This window comes from Trichosurus vulpecula, chromosome 2 (assembly GCF_011100635.1).
Source record: "Trichosurus vulpecula isolate mTriVul1 chromosome 2, mTriVul1.pri, whole genome shotgun sequence".
Lineage (NCBI taxonomy): Eukaryota > Metazoa > Chordata > Mammalia > Diprotodontia > Phalangeridae > Trichosurus > Trichosurus vulpecula.
In genome coordinates, this window is record NC_050574.1 from 217,063,905 (window position 1) to 217,080,887 (window position 16,983).

Below are 16,983 nucleotides of genomic sequence, written 5' to 3' on the forward strand. Positions count from 1 at the left end.
TAAATTTTGCATCTTGTTTAGTTAAAAGACTTTGACATGTTAACATTCTTTATACTTATCTTTGAACCTGCAAGCCTCAAGAAAATACAACAATATGTGGGCAGAGAAAATTAATCAAGGCCATGCCTTAGCATGGATAGCATGAAAAAGCTAAACTGGAATCTCTAAATAAAAGAAGTAACAATTTATGAGAGAAAATATAGAAAAGCACCAGGCATCCATAAATGTCTACAATCTTGCCCTAAATTAATTTCTCATTTCCTAAAACCTTTATAGAAATTACATGTTTAGTGATATTTATACAGTTACTTAAAGAGCTTAAGGTACCCAGAAAAAAAAAGAAGAAAGTGAATCCATATTTCTAGAGCCACTGGCAATCCATGGCTGGAAAAAAAACTTCTGCTCAAGAAATCTATAACGCTACCTAACAAGATACATCTATTAATGACTACTCAACTCTAGATACATAGTCCCTGGGCTCCAAACTAGGCACTAAGTCTCATGCTTCACAAGTTCGACCTATATCGGTGATTTCAACATCACAACATCAGATTCTAAGACACTTTCTAGATGTGTGACCCTGGGCAATTGACAATCTCTCTTCAATTTTGTCATCTGTAAAATGAAGATGTTGGACTCAACCTCTAAGGACCCTTTCAGTGTTAAATCTATGATCTATAATTACCCCAGAGGGCCCAAAATTACAAGAGGCACTCTGAGTGAATAGAAGTTAATATTTAGGCTCTAAATGAAAGCCCCAAGCAAATGTGTATGTGTGTGTGTGTGTGTGTGTGTGTGTGTGTAAAACCTATATGAACCTATATTATACACTATATATATATACACATATATATGAAAGAAAAGGTAATACATAAAAACTCAAGAAATATATATATATTTGCACCCATAAAAACCAGTGCTAGATATGGAGTCAGAAGCCCTAATTTGAATCCTACTTCTACTACCTACTGAGTGCATGATCTCAGACAGACCACTTCATAGGCCTCAGTTTTCCTCATCTGAAAAATGAGATGTTTGAATTAGATGGTCTCTCTAATGTCCTTTTCCAACTCTAACTCTTATGATCTCATGAAAGAACTCCTAATACAAAGCCGACTGAGAATAATGACTACTCTCAATTATAAAGTGCTTTGAGGTTTGCAGAACATTTTCCCCGACAACAACCTTACGACATAGACAGCTAATATAAGTATTCATATTGCCGTTTTTCAGATGAGAAAAACCTTGGCTCAGAAAGGTTGGATTACTTTGTCTATGGCTTTTTATGGAAGCTTTATAGGAAGCACTAAGTTAGTGTTCCAACACAGATCTTCTAACTTTTAATCTTCCCACACTGAAAAAGTGGCTTAGAGGGAGGAGCCAATGCACATGAATTACCATACTGGGCAATTTAATCTGGAAGCAAAAGCTATCACTCTATCACAACCCAGATCACTAACTCTCCCCACAAAAAAAAAAAAATATTCATAATGATGCTGATTCACCAAGGCAAATTTCAACTACATCCAGCATACTACAAATAAAGCAGTCTACCATAGAATACATTTTAAAAACATTTCTGTAAAACGTTGTTTGGAGAATCATGAGTAAGCTTTAGTTATCTAGAAATTTTCACTTTCTAGAATATCAATAATACCAAATAAAGTACTGCTGTGGGTTAAAGTGAAGATGAATTAGTCTAAGCTCACTTGAAATCTTGTGAAATATCTTTAAACTCTGTCACTTACTAGATCTTGGGCAAACAATATAATCTCTAAAAGCCTCAGTGTCCTCACTTGTAAAACAGACCTAACTCCCCAGATGGCTATAAGGATCAAATCAGACAATGCTTGTAAGGGGGTCTGCAAGCCTTAAAATAATATATGAATGTCCATTAGGTGCCATTCTTGGTAATCAACATCAATACTACAGCATATCTAAAAGAAAGCAAGCATTCTGCCTTTGGTGCCTTTTTGTATGTTTCATGGGAATCTGTGTTTGTGAAATACATATGGGGCAGAAATGTACAGGCTGGCTTCCAGTGATATAAGGAGCAACGGTGACCACAGATTGTATTGAACATTTAACAAGCTAGGTGAACATTTCAATTTATCTTCACAGTATATATGTATGTGTGTGTCTGTGTTCATGTACACACATTTACACGTGTAGTCATTTATACTTCATTGTAAATTAAATTACTATCATTATTATTATTATTACTATTATTTACAACGGACGACTAATTGAAAGCTGGCTCTGACTAGGGGAAAGAGGGAACATGAAGACACACGAAATCAGACTAGGTAGAAGAGCCTTGAATAGAGAGACAAAGGGCAAAGTTGAGCAAAATCTGTCTGCTTCTCAGTTTTACCTAGGCCTAATCCTAAGGGTTGATAAAAGGAAATAATCAGGGCTACCTAGAATACCGAATCCTTTTCTCTTCTTTCATTTTTTCCTCCTTAGTTCCTACTGAAACTTCAAGTAAATTTTAATCATCTAAAGAAGGTTCAAAAATACTTTTAAAATTAGAAAACAAACATGGGAAATATTTCCTATGTATAGTCACAAATTAAATATCACAATTAGGCACCTATTTACTTCAACACTAAATTGCAGCAAGATCCGTAATTATAGTGTAAATATGAGGAATTGAGAGAAATGTGGAAAATTTATATAAACTGATGCAGAACTAAATAAGTAGTACCAAAAGAATAAGATACAGTTTTGATTAAAATAAGACTGATGAAAAGATCACTAAAAAGAAGTTGAACTTCAAGGACTAGAAAACCAAAAAAGAGCATCCTCCGTATGAGATATTAAAACATACTTCCTCTTCATGGCACGCATGTAGAGAATTACTAGAAAACAATGTTGTACACATTGTCAGAAAGGAGTCAGATGTTTTAAATTGTTTCTGTTACAAGGTATAGTTCAGTCTAGAGAGAGCTAGGGTGTGAAATGAATATGACACAAAGACTAAAAGCATGCATAAAATATATTGTTTTAGATTATGACAGTTCAAAATAAATATCTTGATCACTAAAAAATGAACACAAGAATAACTCATTTAAATTTATCATTACTTTGTAATTTCTTACTTTAAAAAAATTTTCTTACCTCAGGTTTAAATACAATATGGAAATTTAATATTTGATACATATTGAAATATATTCTGATAATTTCACATATACAAAGCTACCCTAAAAATGCTAAGCACTTGCAAAAAAAAGAAATAAAAATATCTAAAAGTTTTTTTCAATATACACTGAAAACAAAACTATTTTTGTCATTTATTTATTTATATACACATACAGACATTTTTGTCTTCTTTGTCATCTATAGACATCTCTAACCAATTTAACAATAGTATAAAAATTTGAAAAGTTTCTATTTCTAGAGCACTAACAAATTTGCTTTGATGTTTCACATTCTACTGTAGTTTTGTGGAGGAAATACTATCAAATGGAAGTAACTATATGTAATTCTGTTTTCTATTTAATTTCTGAACAGAGTTTTTCTTTAAAAACAAAAACCTGTTCCTTCTGAAGCTGTTGATTTAGCTTCAAAGTCTTTTTTTAAAAACCTCAATCCTCCAGGAATAGAAAGTGCTCACCTGTGACCTTCTGCCTGGGTTTCTTCACTGAATCTACTGAAAGTACAGCATGGAGCTCAAATAGAAATCTGAGTCCCCACTCTTCTCCTCACTTGATAAGAGAAGAAACAAAAGTGGCTTTTTACCTCTAATTCCCCTAGAAAACAATTCTTCTTACACCTTTGTTATAGGAAACTCCAGGAGACAAATGGTCCTTGTACTCCCATATGTTAGGGGGAAACTACATACAGTTTTTTCAGTCTCATTTTCAGATAAAAATGAACAGCCACCTACCAAACAAAACAAAAATGAAAGAAGCCATGGACAAAAGATGACTCGATTTCTGAAGGGATTCTTAACCCAACAGTACTTTCTAATAGCAGCAATATCACCAGGAAAACTGCCACTGTCAAATTTAGCTGAATATCTGCTGTGGTGGGGAAGTCTTGATGCTGGGAACTGCTATGTATAAAAAATTGTAGTTTACTCTTCAGCAAATTATCTACAACCTTCTCTCAACATAGGCATTGTAAGCAGATTCACAACACCACAGCCTTAAAAAAAAAAGGATGAAATAAATCCTACCTCTTCCTTGAACCTTTTCTTTCTTAGCTGTTAATAGCTGACTGCTGTCTAGTCTGGACAGGCTTTACTCTTTGGCACAGTCAATTAAATACTTACTATCCTTGATACAAATTTATTTATATTTCACATGATAAATATCTCCCCTCCCCTCCATTCAAGTACCAAATTCATATTTTCTTATCTTTTATTTGAAATTTTCTGGATTATATAGCTGTAATGGTATTTTAAGAGGATAAAAGCTAGGAGAGAGGGACTGGGTGTACATAACTGTCTACATGAGCATAGTTCCAAGAATAAGTAGGTATTTAATTATTATTTTTGTTGCTACCAATGATCATGCAATCAGAAACATAGGCAGTACAGAAAGCTACAGAATCATTTCAAGAAACACAAGATAAAATTCTACACTATTTGTACATGCATGAACTTAAGATAAATGTATAATGTAAAAATTAACGTAGCAATTTCAGTAGAAGATTGCAGCCCTATCTCTTTATCATCTCTGTGAATTCCTTCTGTCTTAAAGAGGTGGTACACAGACAGCTACACAAACAAAAACTATTACAGGAAAAGCATCCAGTAATTCATTTTGGTTGTTAAAATAGCCAAGCTAAGAAGTTCACAGTGTCCCTATGTTACAATGAATTCCTCCTGAAGTGACTCCTGAGCAGTCTGAATATATGTGCTTGATAACTCGGGCTAATTGCCTCTGTTTCACACCGTAGCTTCAATTAGGAAACAAAACTAAAGGGAAGCAAATATGGATCTCATTAAGTTCCAGATGACTTCTTTGAGATTGAAGTTCTTCCTTGTGTACTGCTAAGTAAGAACATGAATGTGCATCCAGGGAACTACAGTGACATCCAGTGGATAAGAAATAACACAAGCCTGTTTCAAACTTAGGTTACTGGAACAGGAGTTGAATTAGATACAAAAGGAATTTGAACTTCTGAAATGTATACGCACACATATACATATATACCCACATATCTACACTTTAGCCTCTGAAAGAAGAAACTGCATATATATTTATATTTACATATATTTATATATATGCATATATATATTTGCAGTTTCTTCATTCAAAGGCTAAATGCCAGATAGATTAGAACCTCATTTTGAACCTATCACAGTGAAGAATCTATCAGCTAAGTAAGAAAAGGTATATGGTAAGTCCACCTCTGGCATTGTCCAAAAGAGAAACACTCCAACCAGATGAGAATCTCGTTTACAAGATATATAAAGAATTGATTCGACTTTATAATTCCAAAATTAATAAATGTTCAAAGGATATGAATAGTCAGAACTAAAGGGCAGAAATCCAATCTATCAATAGCCAGATGGAAAAAAAATGCTCCAAATCTCTAATAATTAGAGACGCAAATTATCACTCCCAGCAGATTGGTGAAGTTAAGAAAAAAAAGTAAAATGACAAATATTGGAGGAACTATGAGAAAACAGGCATACTAATGCTCTGCTGGTGGAGCTGGGAATGGGTCCAGCCATTCTGGAAAGCAATTTGGAACAATGCCAGAATGGCAGGATTTTCAAATATCAGTTTATAAAAATTCTGTCTACTTTACTACCCAACCCTGCTAAAACAACTTCAGTTATTTCCAGTTTCCTATAGGATGAAATGCAAATTTCTCAGGTTAGCATTTAAGGTTCTCCATAATCTGGTTCCAACCCATTTTTTAAACTTTATTTCATACCACTCTGAACTCTATACTCCAGGCTAACTGGAATACTAGCTATTCCTCAAACTTGAACTCTAATTTCTGCTTCCTTGCATTTGTACAAGCTGTCCCACATGCCTAGAATGTAACCCCATCCTCATTTCTGCCTTTCAGAATCAGGCTACTGGCTACTGGGGCCATCTCCACCTCTTCTCCAAGGGAATCTTGGACTCAGCCACTGGAACTATTCTGGGTTCAGCCAAGCCAACTTTGGTCTTATCTTGCCCAGATTCTCATGTCTTCCACACTTCTAGTTTATTTCTGTACCAAGCTAGCACAAACCCTATTGCCACCCCTTTACATATGTCATTTTCTCCCATTAGGATGTGAGCTCCTAGAGGGCACGGCCTATCTTTCTTTCTTGTATTTGCCTCCCTGCTTGGAGCGTAGTAAGAGCTTAATAAATGTTTTATCCATCTATATAGCGTTGTGTTCATTTCAATACTATTTCCTCCATGAAGCATTCTCTAATTCTCATTCTCTGCCGTCACCACTACCCTATCATTTTAAGCACTCTCTCCCGCAATTTTTGAGTTCCATACTTGTTTGTGTACATGTTGCACCTAAGAGGCAAAGTAGTATCCAGTAGATATAGCAGTGGACTGTCTTTGAGGAAAAATGATCCTGAATCTTAGAAGTTTGTATTTGAATAAGTACTTTGTTGACTGAGAAAGTTTAGGAAAAATTCTGCAGGACATACCACGCTTAATCAGAGAAGTTTTGTCAAATCAGTCTTTTGTTCACTAAGCTGTTAGCATTATAAATTTCATTTACAGGTGAACAAATCAAGAATTCATTATCTAGTTCAAGGGCATTTTCTGTTACTCATAATTACATCTATGAAAAATACATAATTTATCTTCATTCACTAAAAAAAGTAATAGGAAAAAAATACCATTTAATGCTGCTATTCATCCTGGAAGATGTCTCAGGATTATTTAAAAGACATGAATAAGAACAATATCAGTTTGACATTTGGCAATAAGGTTAGTGACAAGTTAGTACAGACTGCTTAAAAGAAATACTTGTGTATTTTATCACTAGTTATATTTTATTATAATAAAAAGATCAGTCATTTTATTCCCAAAGGTTTTAACCTGAATCAAAAAGCAAGATAAACATGGCAACACCAGCCCCCTGGCTACTCCAGAAATAAGATACTCCATCTCTTGTGTCCCGGCATTTTCTCCAGCTATCCCCCATGCCTGGAACACACTCTATCTCCTCAACTATGCCTACTGACTTCCCTGGCTTCCCTTACCTCCCAACTAAAATCCCATCTTTTATAGAAAGCTTTTCCCAACCTCTCTTAATTTTATGGCCTTCTCTCTTTAACTGTTTCCTATTCATGCCGTATATACTTGCTTCATATATATTTGTTTGCATGTTGTCTCCCCCCAAAGAATATAAGCTCCTTGAGGGCAGGGGCTGCCTTTCACCTCTGTTTATGACCCCAGCACTTAGCATAGTGCGTGGCACATAGTAGATACTTGATATTTACTGTTTGATCAATTGACTAAAATAACTTAAGTAGGGTTCCAAGGCCTGTATCAGGTGACATTTTAGAAAAAGATTATTGGTTCATATCCTTTTTTTTAGCAGTCAGGAAAAAAATCAAAAATGTTTAAATATATTTGTCTTCCCACTTGACGCCTACAAAGAAGAATTTAATTTTCACTTATCTCATACTAAAATCTCAAAAGCACATGGAAAAGGTCTACCTAAAAAAATTATATACATATGAAACAATGTAGAATGGGGTAGAGCGCCAACTTTTGAGTCAAGAAGACTTGGATTTAAGTCTTGTCTCTGACACATACTGCCTATGTTACCCTAGGCAAGTCACTTAATTTCTCAATTCCCAGACAATCCTATAAGACTATAAATTGTGATGAAGGTTTTGATCTGTATTGGCAGGGAGCGTGTTCTCACCAGAAAATGAGTGTGTGTTTATGTGTGTGCGTGTGTGTGTGTGTATGAAATACATATATAGATATAAATATTATCTCCCCCACCCACCCTGGACAACCTCCCTACTTGTACTCTAGATCTTATCTCTTCCATTGGACTAACTACATAATCCTCCCCTCTCTTTCTCTCTAATCTTCAATCTTTCCCCACCTCCTGATTTATTCTCCCATAACTACAAAAATAATCAGGTCTCACTCCTCTTTAAAAACCCTCATTTGACTCTACCATCCTCTAAAACTATCATTCTAGATTTCCTCTATATCATTCTACATTCCTCTCCTCCCTTTCACAAACTCCTAGGAAAAAAAAACTGTCAACACTCACTGCCATAACTTCTCAATCACTATTCAACCCCTTGAAGTCTGGCTTCCAATTTTATTACTCAACTGCAGCTGCCCTCTCCAAAGCTATCAATGACCTCTATGTTGCCATATTACTTTTTCCCAATCTTCAGTCTTCTTGACTTCCCTGCAGCCCTTGAAACTATTGACAACCTCCTCTTGATGGATTCTCTCCTCCATGGGTTTTCATTATATCATTTTGTCTTGGTTCTTTTCCTACCTGTCCGACCACTTCTTTTCAGTATCTTGCTGGACCATAATCAACATGCCTACCTCTAACTATGTGTATACCACAAGTTCTGTCCTTTACTATCTTCCCTCTATACACTCTCTTATTAAACTCATCAACGGCCATGAGTTCAATTTTCATCTCTATGCAGATAATTCCAAGATCAAAATATCCAACCCCAGTCTCCTGCCTTCTGAACTTCAGGTCACCTACTGTCTACTGGTCATTTCAAACTAGATGTTCCGTAGGCATCTCAAACATAGTAAATCCAAAACATAACTCATTTTTTCCAACATCTATCCCTCTTCTGAACAACCCTATTACAGAAGAGGTCATGACTATCTTTTTTAGTCATTCAAGTCTCTGAAACCTTGGTTTCATCCTTGACTTTTCACTCTCTCTCACCCCATATAACCAAGCAGTTGCCAAACTCTGCCAATTCTTACACAATATCCCTTGATCCACCTTTCTGAGAGGCAGTTAGTGGCACAGTAAATACTGTACTGGACCTGGAATCAGAAAGACCTGAGTTCAGATCTGACCTCAAATACTTACTAGCTGTGTGATGCTAGGCAAGTCACCCAATCTCTGTTTGCCTCAGTCTCCTCATCTGTAAAATGGGTTGTTGTGAGGATCAAAAGAGATAATATTTGTAAAAACTGCTTACTTAACAAAGTGCCTGACGCATAGCAGTCATTACACAAATATGTTTTCCCTTCCCTTTCCCTCACCCTGCCTCTCCCACCAGCCTAACTCAGGCTCTCATCATGCTTCCCCTGGACTACTACAAGAGCCTCTTGATTGGTCTCCCCGCCTCACTTTTCTCCTCTCTCCAGATGCAGGCTCCACATAGCTTCCAAAGTGAAAATATGAAAGCACACATCTAATCATGTCACCCCCAACTCAATACAGTCCAATGGCTCCTTTAAAAAGGGTTTTTTAATGCCCTTTGGTTTGGAATTCACACTGCGGCCCCAATCTAATTTTTTTGTATTAGTATTTATTATTTGTCCCCTAACCCACATTACAGATTCCATGAAACTGGCCTATTCCTTCCATATGACACTCTCTCCTTGCTCCATGACTTTGCAGTCTGCTCCCTCCATACTTAGAGTGGACGCCCCGCCTCCATCTCCACGAGTTCAAATTTCTAGCTTCTTTCAAAGCTCAGCTTAAGTACTGCTACCTAAATTACCTAAACCTTCCTTATTTCACCAGCCAGTAATGCTCATACTCATTCACACGCACACAAAACGCTGCTATTATCATGTCTTCCTCAACAGCATGTAGATGGTTTCACTTCTGGTTACCTACCCCCAGTGACTCATACAGTGCCTGGATCATTAGGGCTTAATAAACGCTTGTTGATTAAATGACATTCTCCACTTGTAAAAGTGAAGGAAATGTATGCTTTAGCTGTTTACACTGGAAACTGAAGTAGCAAGTGGGGAAACTGTGTTGCTTCACTTTACAGTACAAAAAAAGTCTTCAAGGGCAGACTTGACTTTGGCAGCTATTTCATGTATTTATGGGGTTTTTTTTGGAGGGGGGAAGGCAGGGCAATTGGGGTTAAGTGACTTGCCCAAGGTCACACAGCTAGTAAGTCAAATGTCTGACGCCAGATTTGAACTCAGGTCCTCCTGACTCTAGGGCCAGTGCTCTACTCACTGCGCCACCTAGCTGCCCCCTATTTCATATATTTAAACCAGATTGAAAGGTATACTTCAGATTTCCCAGCATCTACCACCAGGATGGACACAACAAATGCCCAAATTATGGCTTATCTCATTCAGATCCCTACACATTCTTTGTAGGCCACCAGATGAGGCTGTGAAATTTCTTTTCCCAGAGAACTTTAATATTAGCAACAAACAGCCATTTAGTCTGGAATTTCCCTGGACAAGTCCATGTTTTGGTTCAAGGAAGTAATTTAAGTTGCTAAATGTTCATCTAAAAAAAAAGATGGTAAATAAATTTACAACACATTAGTCCTCAACTGAAACCAATGCTATTTTTTACTAATAAGAGAAGTAAGACAAAGGTCTATTTCTACCTGATTCAGCCCACATCTTCCACAAATTGTGTCTACCTGAAGAAGAATCTTCATGTTAAAAAGGAAGAGTATTCGTGAGACAGATGATCCTTGAGAAATTATCATATTTGTTGAATAAATGAAAATCCAGTTCTGTCTGCTTACCTAAACCTATGTGAGGAAGGTGTTCAATAAGAGTCCAACTGTTGTCATCGATGTAATGATTCTTGAGGATTAACAACTGGCAAACATCTCTAGCTGTTATATCACTTGGTACTTCCAATGCTCGGCTTGTGCCATCTTCATTGTACACTTTAATTACCTGTGCAAACAGAAAAGGGGACATGTAGCTATTTAATATATTCTGACCAAGCACTAGTCACCGGAAGACTTACACCAAGTGAGCTGCAAAGAAAGAGATCTTCTAACTTATCTTTTTGTATAATTAAGATTTTATTTAGGAGCATGCTCTTAGACCTACTTTCCAAGGATCATCATTTGTCTAACCACAAGATTTCATTTATCCACAGACCTGATTACTAAAAAAGGTTAAAAGATAACACTTGTTACCATCATCTGGAATATTACACTCCACATAAAAGATTTCTTTGTAGAAACAACCGACCAAAAAGTAGAATTGTCCAAAATGCCTTCAGCTGGTAAACCAGAGAGGCAGCTTGGCAAAGTTAATCTAGAGGGTGTCTTGGAGAGAGGAAAACCTGGGTCAAGTCCTGCCTCCAACAGAAATAGATTGTGTGACCCTGAGCATATCTCCAAGACCAGCAGCGCTCAAGACAATCCTCTAAGACTACAAATTACAGAGAAGGTGGCAATCTGCATTGGTAGAGTTTCTTCCCCTGGAAATTCCCTATGCCAATCAAATAATGTTTAGATTTGTCTATTCCAGATGTGCAATTAGGGAAAGCTGTTTTTGCCGTTAAAGAAAGACCATAAAAGTATTAGCCAACAGTGAAATAGGTAAAAAACAATGCACAGCAAAGCAAGGAAAAGCTACATTAACTGACACTATGGTTAACACGGTTTTATTTTCTACTTCCCCCTAAAAGAAAATAATAAAAAGAAGTCAACAGAATTCCAAAAAATTTCAAATGCAAAATAGGGATTTTGTTTGATTGTGATTTATATCACAAATGGGTAGATATGGTAATGATCACTTTTAATAAAAGTCAGTTTTGTGATATGAAGCAATATAGTGAGAATTTCACATTTATAACCCATAAAATATACCAAACACATAAGAACAAATGAATAATTTAAATTGCCCAATATTTAAACAGAGCAGCTAGGTGGCAGCAGCGAATAGAGTGCTGGGACTTGAGTCAGGAATACTCATCTTCCTTCCTGAGTTCAAATCTGGCTACAGATACTTCCTGGCTGTGTGACCCTGGGCAAGTCACTTAACCCTGTTTACCTCAGTTTCTTCATTTGTAAAATGATCTGGAAAAGCAAATAGCAAACCACTCCAGTATCTTTTGCCAAGAAAACCTCAAATGGGATAACAAAGAATCAGACGTGAATGAAAAACAACTGAACACCTAAAAACATTTAAACAATCCAGCTAGATTCCAAAAGCTATCTTATTATTCCTTTTCCTAACAATGTAATGTTAGCGCATTATGTTTCCTGGAAAATGATGTTTCCTAGTCACTTGACTAAGTAAGCCATTCCACATCTGAGCCTGTTTTACTTATTTATAAAATATGGAATATCTGCACTACTTCACAATATGGTGAGCAAAGCATCCTTTTAGCTTTGAAAGCCTCATAGGTATGAGCTATTATAATTATTGTTTATATGTATTTTAAAACCCTAACACAAAAAAAATAATATTCAGTGTTATATTGCAAACTGACCTAAATACTTCTACTTTTTCTCAAATACTCCTTGCATAACCCTGAAGAACTAGTAAAACAAGACTTACGTCTTTTGAACTTGAATACCCTTACTGGACAAACTCAATGTTATTTAATTCTATTAACGAGATAATCTAAGGGGGCGTAGATTTTATGGAATGCTGGGTAGCGCATGTTCTTTAACACAAGAGAACAGCATTCTTTCTCTATTTTTCCTGAATTGCTTAGGTTTATTACACCTTTTTTTAGTACTAAGCACAAAAAAAATTTAAAAACCAAAACGTTTTGCTAAACTGGCTTTTAATTCAGTGAACAAAAAGTGTTTTCATCCTTCATAATGTCAGGGTATTGTTTCAAAGTCCTACATGCAAATGATCACAAATCATGCAAAAAGGTACTACAGTATACTCTCTAATATTTATATATTATCCTTACAATGTCAACATTCAATAATAGAATATAAAATTCTATAATATATTTAATTTGTGACCCACCATAAGCTCTAACATAAATTATTCCACCATAAATTTTCTGCTGCTGGACTGGTGATTCTCATATCCTGCCATGGTCAAAGAATTCTTCACCTCTTGGCCAATCCACAGGCAATGAGTCTTTCCCTACTTGGCAAGGCTAGTTCTCAGACAACACCATAGTCTGCCACTGAAACTATACTCAAAGACTCTACCTTTTTCTAAACTCAATAATTCTCTATTGATAGACCTGTAGAGAACTCAGTATTTATGGTAGGACATTACAAGAACCATAAGGTGGTAGTGGGAGACAATATATAAAATGGCTGCAATCCACTCCACCTGAAGTGATACCAACATCAATGAGGTAACAGATTCATTTAAGTAAACTGATCCCTTTCACCTTTACATTTGGGTGGGTTATTTTTTCCCCAAGTGTTCCATTTCCCAGTTGGCACCTATCCAGTCATGTTTTCAAAGCCATCTTGATTACATACACACATATTTACATCTGTGTGTATGCATGTATGCGAAGCAGAGACATGATGAAACAGAGAGGCAGAAAGAGAAAGCAGCAAAGACAGAAAGGGAGGAAAAGAGAGAAAGATAGGGAGCAAAAGAGTAAAAAAAGACAGCATCAGAGACAAGAGAGTGACAAAGACGGCAACAGAGACAAAGAGGGGTCAGAGAGAATGACATAGAGTGACAAAGACAGCATGACAGAGACAGTGAGTGACAGAGACAGAAAGTAACATAAAACAAGAAAGAGAAATTTCTGTCCGTTACTGCCAAGAACAGGGACTAAAGATGTTAAGGGAAAATGAGACTTTTATTTGGATTACAGTTAGAACATACATGTCGCTAAATCAAAACTTCTATATAAAGTAGGGCTGTCTTTATACCTGATGCTTATTGTAAAACATAATTCTGTCTTTTATAGGTAAAATTCTATTCCAGTTAAATTCTATATAAACAAATGGTTAACTATCATCTTAAGAGTATGCTTTTGATAGAAAAATATTCATTGAAGTTTCTTGTCACTCTCAGAAGAAAAAGAAAGATAAAAGAAAATGTGAATAAACACCCAATGTCCCCTTGGAGTTGTAATACAGCACATTCATAGAGAAATCAGGAATGGCCTAAATCTTGGCAACTTTTTTTAAAGGTTCAAGCTTTCACAAAGACTACTCATAATTAGAACACTCTGTAGTTTTGTCATACGTTTGACCCATTTTAAACTTTGTTCTTCCATTTCCTCTATATATCAAAAAGTGAAAAGAAGCTTAAACTTTTTAGGCAATCACATCATATAATAAAAAGCAATCATATACTTTCCAGTACAGTAACCTAGACTGCTCTATAAAATGCTACAGGATGAGAATATTATTCATTTTAATCTCTCCATTAAATCATCAGAGACTGTAAACTAACAAGAGAGAACTAGCCAGCAAATATTCGGATTTCACCTAAAGGAGAATAAACCTTTCTTGTTTCAACCAGTGGAGTGAAACTAGTCTTTTGAGAGAGGCAGAGCCACGATAAGAGGCTGACCAGGATAACTTATCAATATAAATAATATTACTGCCAAAGGCCACCAGACAGACTATCCACTGACTCTGTTTGGTATTTCTCATAAAGTCATAGTAATTATAGTCATAATAACCTTGATCTTAGTAACACTTTACTAGGTATTTTATACTTTTTTAGCTGCTGTGAAGAATAGGATATCCAAGGATGAAAAATTAAAATACAAATAAAGGAAATGAAAGGGGTACTTTTTATAGAAGACTAGTTTCAAAAATAAGTGACAAACAATAATTTTAAAAAAATAAAGGAAAATTAACAATAATTATTTAGGAAAAGTTTGACACCCTTAAACTCCAATTCATAATGAAAATATTTACAAACACAGAATTAATGGGATTCTGCTTAAGTTTTTTTAATGGCAATTAGTCAAATAAATGAAACAGTAAATACAAGGAAATTAAAGAAAAATAAATATATGAAAGTCAATCCAACATATATTATCTTGTGGCTAATATATAGAACATATCTCTTTGTCATTCTCTATACGTTCAAAGGAAAATGAACTAAAGTATGACTGAAAATCTCCTGGGAGCAAAATATTTTAGGAAGCCTTTAAAGAAACAAAGAAAAACAGGGCTTAGACCAAGAATATAATCATGTACCAAGCACAGGCCTGTTTTTTTTTTTGTTTGTGTTTTCTCCAAATGAAATGGAGCAGTGTGACATTTCAGGCCATTTTTCAATCTGGATTTGCAATAGAGAAGTCTAATTATTCTAAAACTTGTTCTCCAATAGTCTGGCCATTTCAAAAGGTGGTAATACAATACCAGGAAATAAAAGGAGGACCCTCACCTGTTCCTAGCCGGCAATAAGATCTTACTTACTCAGTTCCATCGTTCTTTTTTCTCTAGGACATGAGGAAAAATCAGAAATATAGCTATCTACATAAAAATAAGCACTAACAAGGATTACTGAGCCACAAAAGGGGGATGGGGAGACACAATAAAGAAAAAGGCTTGCACATCAATGGTTCGAATCAGCAAATTGTGTACTTAAGGAAAGAATACTTTTTGTGTACTACAATTTTAACATTCTCAAAAGTGTAGTCTTTCAAAACTTATTTAAAGATTATTTTGAAATAAGAAGTTACTCAAAATGAGGCTATCTAATAATGGATCTTGATTGTGCATCTCATCCATAAACCAGATTCTTAAATTTTCATAATTTGAGCAAAGTTAAAAAAAAAACAGTGCTGGCATCAAGCCTTGACAGATTTCTGAGGTGTACCGATTGTGTGTCTCTGGGCAAGTTGATTATAAGTTTTCAATGCTCTACATAACCCTCTCGAACTTTAAGTTGTCCAAATGGTGCTGACCTGCATTGGTAGAGGAAATCTCCTCACTGGAAAACTCCTTTATCAATGAAATCACAGGTCCAATTCCTTTCTTATTCCTTATCTTAATTCCAAGATGAGGAGGCAGTCTTAAATTAACCCTGTTCTTATGTTTCCAAATACTGACCTTCAGTACTTCTAACAAATACTCCATGTACCTCATTTTCGGAAGCAGTTTTACGGAGGTCACAGTGGCCCTGATTTAAACAAATAAAAAATTCCCTAAATAAGGAATGCAGTGCCTAAAGATCTTAAGTTAGTTGTTTGTTAGAATCGTATAAATTGTGGTATTCCATTGAGTAGGTCACTTGTCCAAGTCCAAGTCCAAACTCCTCACTTACTACCCAACACCATTTCTTTGCTCCAATCAGGGTAATCTTGTTCTTTTACTTGCCTAGAATGATGTCCCACCTTCTCTTTTAGAATTCCAGTACTTCATTCATGTAAAAGACTTGTACCTTCATTATGCAAAAGATTTGTTATTGAGGAGTTGGTTTTATGTTCTATAGTTGTTTCATCTATATCTGGCATCAAGCCTTGGCAGACCTCTGACATGTACTGATTGTATGTCTCTGGACAAGTTAATTATAAGTTCTCACAGTAATCTCTCCAACTGTAGAGCAGTCTTATAAGGCCCAGAATCTCATTTTTATATCTCATAGTGACTAGATAATGAATTGAATACAAGAGATGTTGTTCAACATGTGCTTGTTAAAAACATACTCACATATGGAAGATAGGTGGGCTCACTTAAGAGACTCCTTGAAAAATGATGTTAAAAATAACTTAAGCAGATTAAGTTCCATTACTTCTGTGTTTCAGGTCCAAGATTGTGGTTTAAATTAGTATGTGAGTTAATTGTACTTATAATACTTATACACAAGATAAAGTCTTTCATTCCTCTAAACGGAAGTGATTCAGAATGCCTTGTTACATGATTTTTCCAATTACATAACTTTTTCTATTATCAAATGTTCAACAAATACCACAGGTTGTCATTAAAACAGTAACTTCTCCCAAGACTTTAGCAGCTATTAAGACCACCTTTGTTTCCAAATACAGCATTCTAGCTATTAAATTAAAAGCTTATGTTTAGTGACTGAGGTTAGTAACATTAGATATATTATTTCCCATGGAATTAGAGTATAAGTATCAAGTCCCTTAATTCATAAGCTCTAAGAAAGTCTCTGATCATTATTTGTAAATACAAGAAGAAAGTTAGTTGAAAAA

General features: G+C 35.5%; 1 protein-coding gene across 1 annotated transcript in view; it reads right to left on the minus strand.

Annotated features, from left to right (window-relative positions):
- GRB14 (growth factor receptor bound protein 14) overlaps window positions 1–16,983 on the minus strand; it is a 153,527-nt gene that overhangs the window by 49,570 nt on the left and 86,974 nt on the right. The window contains exon 3 of the mRNA XM_036747888.1: window positions 10,655–10,811. Coding sequence (XP_036603783.1) covers window positions 10,655–10,811 — 157 coding nt within the window. The remainder of the gene's footprint in view (window positions 1–10,654; window positions 10,812–16,983) is intronic.